Below are 15481 nucleotides of genomic sequence, written 5' to 3'. Positions count from 1 at the left end.
TGTCTTGTGCTTTAAAGAAAACTAGAGCAGACAGGAAGAAATTAAGAACAGATTCTGAGAGAGGAAGAGAAGAAGAATCGATTAAAGAAAGGTAAGTTCAACATGACAGTGCCGCTTTAACTATCCATAGAATTCAGGTGGAAGTAGTTTTCAATCACAATTTTTCCCCATTATAACCTATTTGGAACACGAACAAACGCACGCACGCACACACACACACGCACACACATGTGGAATCCTCAGTAAAGCTTACTGTAGCAAGGAAATTGGACTTTGATTGGAAGCCCTTCAAATTTGTAGCATTTTATACAAAATAAATGACATATCTCATATGGCTCTAGAAATCCTGCATTCCATTTCATGTGGTTAGTAAGTTCTATCAGCTAACCGTACTCTATAAAGTGGCAGTTGTTATTGTTAGTGAGTATCAGCTCTTTTCCCAGCAGCCAATTCTCCCCATTAGTAGCACAGAATTACCAGCAGAATTTATGGCTAGCGTGTCCTACAAAATATAACGGGCGCTATGAACACCTGCCTGGTTTCCAACCTTCTCGCCAACGAACTGTCTGCCATTATCAAATAATGCCACTAACCAATAAGGGTCTCAGAAGACTTGCCACATTCTGGGACCTATGTGGTCTTATTTATATAAGTCCCGAACTACTTTAATACACAATATTGGGTGAAGGATGGGTAGGGGCCACTTGTTGTCATACCTAGTATACCTCTGCTTTGTAGTTGCTATAGCAATAGGTATAAATTACAGCAGGCATTACCAAGATAGGTCATTACAAAACGTAGCAGCAAAGTTGGACACCTGTTGGTTGTGTGTATTGATTTCTACTTGCTGTTGTTATGATCAGCTCATTAGATCATAATTCAGAGCTGCCAACTTTCCCTATGCTGTTGTTCGATAAGTGGCACTGGTGAATCTTATATTGGGGAAGTTACACTATTCAAATTTCTTTCTTACACAAAAACTTTTAGGCTACATGGGGTTTGAGCGGCTGTTTTTTCCCTTCAATTTTGGGGAATCGTTTCACATTATATGGCACCACCAATTATGTCTTTGTTATCTTCAAATGACATGGCTTGCCTGCTGTTATATGCATAATTTATTTCATTTTAAATAAAATGTTAGTGAGCAAACAATGATAATTTGATATTGGAAGTCTTAAAGTGCAGTGGAGCAGGTAGATTTTGTAACAATTTACCAGTGGATTCCACTCTGTTAGGAAGAGGAACATGTTAAGGAAAGACCTAATGTGCCTAAAGCCCACCTGTGCAATAATCATGCTGTCTAATCAGCATCTTGACATGCCACACCTGTGAGGTGGATGGATTATCTCGGCAAAGGAGAAGTGCTCACTTACACAGATTTAGACAGATTTGTGAACAATATTTGAGAGAAATAGGCATTTTGTGTACATAGTAAAAGTCTTAGATCTTTGAGTTCAGCTCATGAAAAATGGGGGCAAAAACAAAAGTGTTGCGTTTAGAATTTTGTTCAGTGTATAAAATATATAGATATAATATATTTACTAAACATTTGTATTTTTATTTTACAGAAGCAAGGAGACTGCCTGACAACACAGGCAGTACCCCTGTAGGCAGATATATGGACTGCTCTTTCAGAACGATCACATGGCCCGGTGGGGCCTAATTTGCCAAAGGAAGGGACTGTCTGGGCTGTCAGACAGTCCCCCCACACCGGGAGCAACAGCGATCGCCTGCGGGGAAAGATGGGGATCGAGTAAGTGCATAGGACGGCGGGTATGTTCTATGCCGCCTGCCGGCTTTAGGCTCGACTTCTTAAGGACAGCATAGAACGCCTGCCGTCCTTAAGGAGTTAATTTAAATTGATGTAAATAGTCATAGACAAGCTAGAAACCTTGTAGAACTGAAAATCAAAGACGAAGGAGATAGTTATCTTTGAAATCAAGGGTTTTGTGTTAATTCAAGAAAAATAACCCTACCATTCCAGAGAATAGGAAATCAGCATGCAATGATTTACTTCCTGGCACTCTATTACATAAACTAGAAGAAAAATCAATATGAGCTCTGGAAAATATTTGTCCATTTTCCTTTGTATTACACAATCAGTATGGCCTGATATTTTGAATTTGCACTGTGAAAAAGAAATGAGCATTAACATTTAAAGGGACACTACACTGACAGAATTACAAAAATACACAAAAATAAAAATCACTGTTGAATAGATATACCCTAATTATGCTTTTTTTTTTTAAATTGGGGTATATGTAAGATCCGTTTTTAACAGCTGCAGATCTCGTCAGCAGCCTTTACAAGCTCCCCCTTTCTCACCACGTCTAGTCTTTTGAGGCTATCCAATCACAGACTTCCCAGTGCAGCTCAATGAGAAGTCTTTGCAAGGCTGGTGCTCTAGGCAATTGCTGCTTCTTGAGTTTAGCTCCACTGAGTATCAGCACCAGTTGTCTGATTGACAGTCAGGGGACTATAACAGTTATATTATAAAAGTGCAAATTTCTATTGAGTAAACATAATTAAAAGAGGACTCCATCTTTACACATAATTCACTTTGTTTTAGGTGACCTGGAGTGTCCCTTTAACCCAAACAATCTACAAAAGAAAATTGTGTGTCTCCTAGAGTCTTGACAACACAGACAGGAGATATGAAGCAAGAAACACATACACATGTTCACAGGCAACAGAAATGAGGGTTTATAATAATTACTATAAATATATATTAAAAAGTAGATGTAATGAAACCACAGAGCAATCCTTTCCGGCACCACTTGCACTGTAATATGGCCTTATAGCCTCCTGCAAAGTTGCCTAAATATAAGGCTCAGGGATGAAGACACTTCCTGCTTCCCCATGAGACCGTATTCCTGCCCTTTTTTTTTTTTTTTTTTTTTTTTGTTACAGGTAAAGGTAAGCAGGAACAGCATGGAGAGGGTGAATTAAAATGGGAGGTTTGCATGTGTATTTGTATATGAATGCATTGTCTAGGTTTTACTCAAAACATGCTCTTCAACACTGCTCTATCCCACAACCCAGTTCTTCTTAATAGCTGAATCATACAAGAAGATGTTGAACCAAAAACAACACTTGCAGGACACAACCCTTGATCTGGTTCCTAAAAACAGATAGTCCACTCTCTCATTCAATTTCAACCTGTTTTATGGTTTTGACCTGGTTTCGGTGATTATGTTGCCTCAGTACCCTTGACTCAGGCAAGTAAACCATTTACGAGCTTGTCTAGGTCCCTATTCCTTGCGTGTTCGACTGTAGTGTGTGTACTTTGTCTCTTTCACTCTATAAAGTGTTTTCATTACTGTGGACTAGTAATTTGCACTATAGCCCAGATATTTGTCAAATAAATAGTTTTGCCTAAAACCAGGGCTCTCCATTGGACCTGGAGACCACACACGCCATACTGGTACTTTGGTATCTGGTATTTACATTTAAATGCTAAATTAATGTCATTGAATAAAAATTCTGCATTATGGTCTCTTGGTGTTCGGAAGGGGTGTTTTTTGGGGGGAGGAGGGAATTTTAGAACTTGAACTTATCTGTTCTAAATGTATCTCTTTTCTTTTCAATTTTGCAAATAACTTGTCATATAACTGTTTTCACAAGAAAACAAACCCCTATGTTGGGCATAAATACAGAAAACTAACTGTCTGTGGTACTAAGCAAACCACAAACAACAAATCAATAGAACCCCCATCACCAAGAGAATGCGATACGTAACGCTTTCAAAGTCTGCTTTTACACACAATGCTGGTTACCACAGTCAACATCGTCATTTACACCTTCACATGAACCAAACTGATCCTGACTAGAATGACAGGTAATGCTGGATTGCAGTCCAGAACTTTACCTCAAGCATTTCAAGAATGAAGAAAAAAAGAAAGACTGTTTTACATATTTAAAATTGTGCACTTTCACATAGTCAGACACACATAAAGATAGCAGGCTGATAAAAAGCTGTTATACTAGGATGAATGTCACAAACCATAAACATAGCTCAATAACTGTTCCAGTTCTGGTAGGACCGTCAATAATAATGTAGTATGTCCCCTTTCTGCTACACTAACTACATCCACCTCTTTCGCCATCCCAGACTGCATATCAGGAGCAAGCTTTTGTGCTTTTATATGTTACACCTAAATATATAGTCTATGTACATGGGAGTACCCAAGATTGATAGAAAGGCATTTTATTATGCAGTATTTAAAAAAAATGCCACCCTTCTTACCTAAGGCAGCAGAATATTAAATTAAGTACCCTCCTTCCATTTCTAGGGCAAAATAAATAACATTACCACTCTTAGATTTACTTACAAACCTATTTAAACAGATGTGCCTTATTCCTTCTAGAAGCAGAGGGGAAATTAATAACTAGACAAAATGTGAAAGTATGCAAATCATTTATGTTCCTTTCCCCATGTCAGATCGGTAGACAACTGTTTACCTCTTCTGATGCACTACACAGTATGCAAACCTGACCTGATCTGCTAGAAACCTGATACCTACGATTCATCTCTCATTTTATGCAAAGCTAGAGGGCGACTAACTGCTGATTGCGCTTAGCCAATGAGGAAAGGAAAACCACACAGAAAAGCAGAAAATCTCCTCTGCGCACTGCGGGACTTAGTTCAGGGGAGCTAATAGAACCTCTGTTATTGGTTTTGATTTATCAAGTGTTCCTAAATAAAGCCCTACATACCCCCTTCACCATAAAAATAGTAAGGGGGGAGACAATAAAACTAAATATCTGTAGATAAAACTTACAATTTAAGGTCTTTTTTTCTTAAACCTTCTCTTTTCAGCCCCCCAAAAAGACAAATAAAAATCCATCATACCTGTCAAACTTTAAAAATAAATTAAAAACCCGATGCCAAAAAAAAATAATCCATCTTGACCCAGCGAGAGCACCACACAGACTGAGCTCCGCAGGGCGGGGGAAGGCTTATATAGCCTTCCCACGCCCTGAAATTTGACTCAGAATGCTCTGATTGGTTAGTTTAAGCCAACCAATAAGAGTGCTCTGATAGGTAAATAGTGAGCCTTGCAAGTTACGAATCATGGTTGGCTTAAACCAATCAATCAGAGTGTTCTGAGTCAAATTGCAGGGCATGGGAAGGCTTTTTTTTTCTGCGCTTGGGTTTTTAATTTATTTTTAAGTTCGACAGGTATTATGGCTCTTTATTTGGCCTTTTTTGGGTCTGAAAAAAGAAGGTTTTAGAAAGAAGACATCATATGGTAAGTATTTTTTTTTTATTAATTTACAGGTATTTAGTTTTATTGTCTCCCCCTCACTATTTTTAGTGTGTAGGTAGGTAGGGCTTTTTTTGGGTGGGGAGGTGACTAGGAGCTTGGGGACCACTAGTCACCCATTGGTAGGGGCCAGGCGGGAGGACAATAGGTCTCCCCCCATTGTCTATTAGGGCCCCCACCTGCAGCTTATGGGTGGGAGTCAGGGGAGAGGACAATAGGTCCCCCCATTTTCATGTAGGGCCCCCACCTGCCACTAATGGGACGGTCACGGAGCGGACAATAGGTCCCCCCATTGTCCCACCCGCCACTCATGGGTGGGAGCCGGGGGGAGGACAATTGGTCCCCCCCTTTTCATTTATGGCCCTCACCCACCACTCATGGGTGGGGGCCAAGGGGGACCTTATGTCCGCTGTTTAGTTGAATAGCCCCCACTGGTGGGGGATCAGGGCAGGCCGAGGCATTGACTGACCGTTAAAAGATAAGCCTATTTTTAAATAGGTTTTTCTCCTAATATATACATTACTTAGCAAAACTGCTAGCACAACGTACAGATAGCATTTTATGCTCCATCTAATGAGCCTTAATTGTCTGGGACAGGTCCCCTTTAAGGAAAAAACAAAACAAGACATTTCATACTCCTGGTGGGAATTTTTTTTTAAATTAATAGAAGTTTTCTAGACGTACAGATTGCTCAACAGGTGGTCAAGCAAGAGAAGAATGGTTACATCGCAAATAACAGCTAATGTCAATGATGTAAACAAAAATTGCATAGAAGGAAAGACAATTAAAGTATTAAAGAGGAACTGTCACTTTAATTTCGGCACATCCTAATACCGAACAAAAAGTTAGCTATAGATTGTGATAAGAATTTGTATGATTGTTTTTATTCTTGTTTATTAAAATTTACATGCAAAGCCCAGTAAAGCACGTAAAATAGTTAACTTTTGCATTGATATACGCACGGCCCATGCTAGTGTAAATCTGAAATGCAGAAGTTCATTCCTGTTTCGATCAGTTCTAAAATGATTTTAAAAATTATCTTGCCAGTATTAACACTGCGCAGATTGAAATTTTAGGATTAAAAAATAAAATGCAAAAATTGCTACATGAAAGAAAATCTTCCCTCTCTACAGAACACCATTTCCCGATGGTGGGAAACAAAAATGCCTCTCATGGTCTCCATTGTATAGAGAAAAAGACCTAAAATATGGTTAAAACTACAAAATTCTAAAATGAAACCAGCTTTCATAAAATCTGTTATTTGCTTGAAGTAAATTGTAATACCATTTGAGCTGGGCCTTTCTCACCTCCTTTTTGATCATCTTAAAGGGACACTATAGTCACCACAACAACTTTAGCTTAATGCTTAATGAAGTAGTTTTGGTGCCCCTGCAGTCTCACTGCTCAATTCTCTGCCATTTAGGAGTTATATAACTTTGTTTATGAACCCTAGTCACACCTCCCTGCATGTGACTTGCACAGCCTCCATAAACACTTCCTGTAGAGAGTCATCTACAGTTTATCCTTCCTTTATTGCAAGTTCTGTTTAATTTAGATTCTTAGCCCCTGCTATGTTAATAGCTTGCTAGACCCTTCAAGACCCTCCTGTATGTGATTAAAGTTCAATTCACAGAGAAAGATACAATTGTTTAAGGTAAATTGCATCTGATTGAAAGTGAAACCAGGGGAGGTGTGACAAGAGCTGCGTAAACAGAAAAAAAGTGATTTAACTCCTAAATGGCAGTGAATTAAGCAGTGAAACCGGAGCATGATCTACACCATGGGTCGTCAACCTGGTCCCTACCGCCCACTAGTGGGCGTTTTAGGATTCCAGGTGGGCGGTAGGGATTTCCAGGTTTTGACGCCCGGCGGGTGCCAGCCGGCGGTACCCGTGCGACTGGGTACCGCCGTGACCATTTGCGGCCCCGGCCCGCACGGCAAACCGCCGGGGCCGCATATGGAGGTGTCCATCGGGTGGCCCATGCTGTCAGGGCCACCCGATGGATGTGGATTGTGAGGGGGCCCGGTCAGCGCTGGGCGCTTTAACAGCGCTGGGCGCTTTAACAGCGCGACCGGGCCCCCTGTGATGACATCACAGAGCTGGGAGGAAGTGATTCCCCGGTCACTCCTCCCAGCTAAAACTGAGAGCCGTGCGGGAGGAACACCAGGGAGTCAGAGTGGGAACTCTGACTCCCATCCACCTGAGCCACCACTCGACCCCAGGGAAAGTCACCCTCCTGCACCTTAAAGGTAGGAAACAGGAGGGTGACTTAAATATAATGTGTGTGTTTGTTTGTGTGTGTGTGTCTTTGTAGGTATGTCTTGTGTGTGTGTGTGTGTGTGTGTCTGTATGTGTCTTTGTATGTATGTGTCTGTCTGTATATATGTGTGTCTGTATGTATGTGTGTCTTGTCTTTGTATGTATGTGTCATTGTATGTGTGTCTTGTGTGTCTGCATGTGTGTGTGCATGTCTGTGTGTGTGTGTTTGTATGTGTGCCTGTCTGTGTCTTTGTGTGTGTATGTATGTGTGTCTGTTTACAATTTACTTTATTGTTTTCTCATTAAACTTTATAAAGTTAAAACTTTATAAACCTGCATTAAGTAGAAATAAAAAGATAAATGTACGTACATTTTTTTTTTTTTTTTTTAAACACCCTCCTTTCTAAAAAATATTCTGCATTTGCGCGAAAACTGGTGGGCGGTAAGGAAATGTTTTCAACCAAAAAGATGCATTAGTGGGCGGTAGGTAAAAAAAGGTTGACTACCACTGATCTACACACAAAAACGGCTTCATTAAGCTAAACTCGTTTAGGTGACTATAGTGTTCCTTTAACTTTTTAATAATTTGTTGTTTATATAGTTTTCCATTGCAGGACACAACAAAGCATTCAGAGGGAAAACAATGAAATTTAGTAAACACAGCCTCATTTCTGAAATGCTCTAGGTCCTAGGACAAAAAAAAGTCTAAGCGCATCTGCTGGCAAAACAGTCACAGCTCACATGCGGAAAGGAAGCCAATCTCACCACTAATCCCTATAAGATATGTATCTAAGGCCTCTTTAGGAAATCATAGCATTATGAAAAAAATGGAGAAGTAACTTCTGGTAAGCCAGCTGTGATGGAGTACGAATCAATTGATGTTCAACAAGCATTTCAAGATGCTGAACTTTGTGGGATTTGTATTTCACAGCTGATTGCACACTAGAAGGTTCCTTTTGCGAACCTGAACTGGAAAAGGTGTATAATCAGAATACTTCTCCATACTGCAGAAATGAGGGTGAAACTAGGAATATATATATATTTTTATTTTTTTTAAAGTTGTTTACCTGGGAAAACATAACCCACAAAAACTACAATTATCTTCCTTTTTTATTTTGGTCATATCATATGGTGTATATGTAAACTGGGGCTGCACATGTGTCTGATAAAATGTACTGTGCATTGCTGAGCACATATGTAATTCATTTTATTAGCTCTACCATTCCACCAGAGAATACGGTTTTCATCTAGTTACAAAATTCAATTCAGATGCAAATCCAAAGGTGGTCCTCGTTTGTCTGAATTCCATGGAAGGTACAGGAAATCAGGGATTTATCATGCATCAAACTGCATACAAAATTTGTCAATTCAGATTTAACTTCAAACATTTTTTTTCTGCAAAGAAAATTCCCAAATAAATAATTTTCAAATTTAAAAGCAGACTTCCACAGAAATTCATGTCAAACGTGGACTATGTTCAGTTCCCCCTCTTACTTCATCCCCGCATGCTGGAGTAGGCCAAACCATTTGGGATTTGCAGGATATGTGCAACGATAACATAGTATGGCATCTCTCTGTGAATAATCCAATGTGTGGAAGGCGGAGTAGCAAGGAGCAAATAAAGTGGACTATTTTGTCCCACAGTGGAGAGAGAACTAATTTTTATTGTAGTACCTCACACAAATGTATCACTGCATCAGCCATTTTTGACAATGCTCACACATGTTCTATTTTCATTGGACGTGTCATGTTACATGATATCGTTTTATTATAATGTACTGTTTCTTTAATGTTCATCTTAAGTTTGTCTCTTGTGCCACTCTGTAGTTTGCAAGCTGCTTCAGGTAATCACCCTATGTCTACAGTCTACTTGGCTAATCCACTTGCATTCTTAGTTCAATTATTATACATTTTTAGCCTGTATGTATATAGCTACATTATGCTAGTACTTTTGTTTATTTTTTATTTCTAAAATCAGCTCTAGAAAAGATTAACTTAAATCATGCCATAATAACTACAAACTCTCAATAATAACCTTTTTTAAGGTTACGTTTTTATTTTAAAAAGGTGGTTTTGGTTTGTAGATCATGCAAATGCAGTCCTCCCCGCTAAATTCTCTGCCAGGTAGGAGTTTAATCACTTTGTTTATGCAGCCCTTGTCACACGTACACTGCATGTGACCTACACATTTTACCTACACACTTCCTGTAAAGAGATATGTATTTTTAAAACTCCTATATTGCACAGTCTGTTTAATTTAGAATTTCTTCTTTCCTGGTTTGCTAGGAAACCAGCAATGTGTGAATAAAGTAAAATTAACAAAGAAAATGCAAACTTATAAAGCAAACACACTGCACTGTTCTGTCTGATTGAAAATGAAGCCGTTTTATCATGGAGGCTGTGTCAGTCACAGCCAGGGGAGATGTGGCTGGGTAACCAGAAACAAAAGTGACTCCTAAATGGCTAAAGAGAGGAAAATGGCTGTAGAGCTAGAAGAATCCAGTTCTGGAGCCAAAGCAAGGACTAAGTGGGAAACACATGAAGGGCCTAACCCAGCGCAGTAAACAATAGAAAATAGAGAAAATCCCAAAACTCAAGGTGTTTGGAGAGGAAAACAAAAAATCCATCTACCAAAACACTCTTGACTGAGGGTGTGCCCACATATTGGGTACTTGCTCCCTTGGTGTATAGAGTAAGGAAAATAATATAGAGTTATTAGAAAAACTTACAGAGACTAGTAAAATACATGGGGTACAGGAGTGGGAATTGGTCCAGGAGGCTGTACTGACAATGCGGGGGGTAGCAGAGTAGATGTAGAGAGGGTTACTGTGGAAAATACTACACCTCGACACCTAAAAGCTAGTTGTTCGAACTAGCATATGGTAATAGAGTGTCTACTTAGATGTATATAGAACCTGACCACAGATAAACTCAATAATGCCAGAGTGTAGCCAAACTGCACCTAGACACATAAAAGCTAGTAATTCAAACTATCATATGGTAGTAGAGTGTCTACCTGGATGTTTATAGCACTTTAATCACAGATGAACTCTATAGTGCCAGAATGTCTGCATAGGATATAGCCACACTGCTATTCTGGGAGGGATACCCCTAATATCAGGGTCTCCTTCCCTGAAATGTATGGTAAACAGTAGTCCTATTAAATAGGTAGTAGTTAAAATAGGGCAGATGAAGGCTGACTACACTAGTGAGTCCCCCCTTATAAAGAGATACCCAAATAACTCAATTCATCTAGATAGTAGTCAGCCCCAAATGCCAGATTCCAAAAGTAGAGGATTGTTTCTAAAAAGGTAAATGCAGACCAAGTAGCAGAGCAAATCTGATAGTAATGTTAAGGAGGGATACAGAGTTGCAGTTATACAAGGCTACTAGTTTAAGAGCTTCCTTAGTAACAAAGAGCTACCCCTGTCACACAGAAAAAGGGAATGTCTCCCATCCAGCCGGACCCAAGTGCCCAACTCTTCCCAACCCCTTGTAGTATAAAATCGAAGAATCAAAATTCTAACTCAGCCTATGTCTAGCGTATGATTAGGAAAGTAAAGTATCTAACTAGGCTAAGCGTCTTCTCGACGCGCGTTTCGGCGCTATGTGGCGCCTTTTTCAAGAGCAGTGAGGGGATCCCGTCACCGCCGGGTTTATGAAGGGCTAGTGCCCGCCCCTCCCGTGACGTCATGGCCAATCGCATGAGGCCGCGTCACGGGAGGGGGAGGAGTCAAGGGCTGCTCGAGCCGGCAACAGTGTCGGCTGGAGGGACGTAAATTATGTTAGATAAGTGGAATTATAGTCCCTCAGTTTGAAGTATTTGTGTCCAAGTGGGGAATAATCATAGGGGGCAGACCCTTGAGACAGTAGATAAAGTCTCAATGTAATAAGAGAGCAGAAACTGCTCTCATAATGTCATTCTTGATGACACAGAGGTATGTAGTAGTAAAAGGTACAAATTTTAAAATAAATTAACCAAAAGGAGTTTAAACTGTAAAAATACTATACCAGATGTTGGTGTAACTTAAAGGTAAAGCATACCAAATGTTGATGTAACATAGAAATTGCAAACAAGCATATTCATGGAAAGCATAAGAGGTGTAAATGTTCTTATAGAAAGGGGGAAAAGGAGAATCCCTCATTTAGACCCTTAGGACTCAGAGTCTTCAATCTGTAGATCCAGAAACATTCCCTTTGCCGGAGGAATTTGTCATAATTGCCTCGTCTGGGATTCTTTTTTACCAGTTCCAAGCCACAAAAGCGTAACCCCTTACGGTCGCTATTGTGGTATTCGCGAAGGTGTCTGGAGATAGGAGTTTCCGCTGGATATTTACTGGATCTAATGTGTTCCTGTACACGCTTCTTAAAGGGGCGGAATGTTTTGCCTACATATTTTGTTGCATTCGCACGTAAGCAAATATACAACCCCTGATGTGTTGCAGTTAAAGAAAGAAGTTATGGTAAAGGCCTCTTTCTCCAAACTGTCTTTGACTATTTTAGAGTCTTTTTTCATAAATTTACATGAGATGCACCTCCCACAGCTATAGGTTCCAGTTAGAGGAGTCTGGAGCCATGTAGTGGGGGATGGGGTTCCGGTTTTGAGGTGACTAGGAGCCAATGACTCCTAAATGGCAGAGGGCATGATCTATACACTATAACTGCTTCATTAAGCTGAAGATGTTTTGATGCTTACATTATAACTTGAAATTGTTTTGGTGCTCATAGTATCCCTTTAATAATATCAGCCATAAAATACATGACAGGTTCACTTTAATATAAAAGTAGAATGGCAACTTCTGTTTTAGTTTATCACACAAAAAAACCTGATGAAAAGCCCGAGGCAAGTGTAATACCATTCAAAAAAATGTTGAATCCTTAATGTGGGACAGAGCCAGGGAACTGGCATAGTGACCACAGACAATGCTGTAGCGTAGAGGCTAAACTGTTTTGAGTAACCTTTAACTATAGGGTTTATTTAATAAACAGAGAACTGCAAATGTTGGCTAAAATAGCCAAACAGTGACTATAGCCTTGTAAAAGATTGGTTTTGGTTGTTTTAACAATTTGCAATTTTGGTTACAATTTCCTAGAATTCAAGGTATAGTGAATGAAAACCTATGACTTTTGGCTAATGGCAATGAGTAAAAAAAAAAAACAACTCAGTAAAGGACCTGTATTAAATGATCACTATAGTGTCAGGAAAAAAAAACAAAAAACTTGTTTTCCTGGCACTATACTGTCCTTAGGTCCCCACCATCCTCTGGGCCCCCCTCCTGCTGGGCTGAAGGGGTTAACACCCCTTCAGCCACTTACCTTTATCCAGCGCCAGGCTCCCTCGGCGCTGGTGACCTCTCCTCCCCTTCCGACATCAGCATTTCTCAATACTTCCTGTGGACGTTCTGCGTGCTCAATGCGATTTTCTCATTGAGCGTCAGGGAAACGCCTCTAACAACTGTCAGGAAGACAGCCACTAGAGGCTGGATTAACACTGTAATGTAAACATAGCAGTTTCTCTGAAACTGCTATGTTTAGATCTGAAGGGTTAAAACCTGGGGGACCTAGCGCCCAGACCACTTCATTGAGCTGAAGTGGTCTGGGTGACTATAGTGGTCCTTAAAGTTATAAAACGTATTTGCTTAGTAATTTCTGGAACAAAAAAAAAGCTGCAGCATCACATAGGAATCATGTTTAATATCCCAACAGCATAATCACTACTTGTGATGTAATATGAATCTAGAAAGAATGTTAGTGTAAAATAAATAAAGCACTTTTATTTAGCATTAACCAACAATGCAAAAGATACATAATACAGCATACCTCGAATAAGAGATCAAAAGAAATGGAATATGGTTACAAAACATTAGCTAACTGGTTTAATGAAATGCACACAGTGTAAGTGCTGTTATAGGACAGTTCACAGTGTTCTTAGACCCAAACAGTGCTGTACTCTCCTTATTCGGTCCATTCAAGTCAATAGACGTCAGTCGTGACGTCCCAGACACAACACAATCAAATGTAAGCACTGCTATTATTTATTACAGCAACATGGCAGCTGCCATGGAAAATATGGAAGGTAGGAGAAGTAGTAGTGTAAGAGTAACACACACTGCCAATCCAGCTGCCAGTGTCAGGTGTGGAGAAAGAAGGTATAGGGCAATGTAAATACACAGTTGCATCACAGCAGGCACCGCATACACACAGTTACATCACAGCTGGCACCGCATACACACAGTTACATCACAGCTGGCACCGCATACACACAGTTACATCACAGCAGGCACCGCATACACACAGTTACATCACAGCAGGCACCGCATACACACAGTTACATCACAGCAGGCACCGCATACACACAGTTACATCACAGCAGGCACCGCATACACACAGTTACATCACAGCTGGCACCGCATACACACAGTTACATCACAGCTGGCACCGCATACACACAGTTACATCACAGCTGGCACCGCATACACACAGTTACATCACAGCTGGCACCGCATACACACAGTTACATCAAAGCTGGCACCGCATACACACAGTTACATCACAGCTGACACCGCATACACACAGTTACATCACAGCTGGCACCGCATACACACAGTTACATCACAGCTGGCACCGCATACACACAGTTATATTACAGAAGGCACTGCATACACACAGTTATATTACAGCTGACACTGCATACACACAGTTATATTACAGCTGACACTGCATACACAGTTACATTACAGCAGGCACTGCATACACAGTTACATTACAGCAGGCACTACATACACAGTTACATTACAACAGGCACTACATACACAGTTACATTACAGCAGGCACTACATACACAGTTACATTACAGCAGGCACTACGTACACAGTTACATTACAGCAGGCACTACGTACACAGTTACATTACAGCAGGCACTACATACACAGTTACATTACAGCAGGCACTTGCACACACACAGTTACATTACAGCAGGCACTGCATATCCAATATTACAGCAGGCACTGCATATCCAATATTACAGCAGGCACTGCATATCCAATATTACAGCAGGCACTGCATATCCAATATTACAGCAGGCACTGCATATCCAATATTACAGCAGGCACTGCATATCCAATATTACAGCAGGCACTTGCACACACACAGTTACATTACAGCAGGCACTGCATATCCAATATTACAGCAGGCACTGCACACACAGTTACATTACAGCAGGCACTGCACTTAGCTATGTAACAGTCTGTCATCTACAGCATGTGCTAAATACACACTGTCTGTCTGCCTAACACACTGATATAATGAGTTATATATCACACTGCTGCTATGCCCCCTGCCTGCACAGCCAGGGGCATTATAAAAAAGGAAACAATGTGTTATGCAGACTCCATATGGGCTCTGGATATCACACCATGTGTTGTGTATGTGTGATCCCATGTCACACAGTGAGGTCATGCAGATGCTGTGATGAAGTTTGCCAGCAGGCTGGAGCTCCCTCTCTCTCCACTCACTTACCACAGTCCAGTCTGACCAGTTGAGGTAAACGGTAAGAGCTAACCAGCAGATCCAGGGGGTATGAGGCTGAGCTCCACTTTACATCCTTCAGGGAGGAGGGGGCTGAGAGGTCCATGTTGTCCCCCTGGTGAGGAGCAGACCCAGGAGATGGGGGTCCAGCAGGAGCTGTGAGATGTTGCTCTGGTCTCAGGGCTGGCTCCTGTGCTGGTGGCTCCTGCTGCCCATGGTCTCCTTGTCCCAGGCAGAGGTCACTGGGTGCCGAGCTGGGATCCTGCCTCCTCCTCCAGTGAATTCAATGCCAGCCGGCTGCACACAGTACAGAACACCATAACCAATGCTTGCAAAACACTGACTAATCAACAAGGGGTGTAGGAGACGCCTGTGCAGCTCCAGGAGACCGCCTCCCAAAACCAGACTGCAGAAAGGGAAACGACTT

At 40.9% G+C, this 15481-nt stretch overlaps 1 protein-coding gene across 1 annotated transcript in view; it reads right to left on the bottom strand.

Annotated features, from left to right (window-relative positions):
• GAREM1 (GRB2 associated regulator of MAPK1 subtype 1) overlaps positions 1-15481 on the bottom strand; it is a 170036-nt gene extending 154555 nt beyond the window's left edge. The window contains exon 1 of the mRNA XM_063451433.1: positions 15046-15481. Within this exon, the coding sequence (XP_063307503.1) occupies positions 15046-15160 (115 nt within the window). The 5' untranslated portion in view covers positions 15161-15481. The remainder of the gene's footprint in view (positions 1-15045) is intronic.

This window comes from Pelobates fuscus, chromosome 4, assembly GCF_036172605.1.
Source record: "Pelobates fuscus isolate aPelFus1 chromosome 4, aPelFus1.pri, whole genome shotgun sequence".
Taxonomy (NCBI): domain Eukaryota; kingdom Metazoa; phylum Chordata; class Amphibia; order Anura; family Pelobatidae; genus Pelobates; species Pelobates fuscus.
The sequence above is the reverse complement of the archived record's forward strand: the minus strand, read 5'-3'. Positions and strand labels throughout refer to the sequence as shown.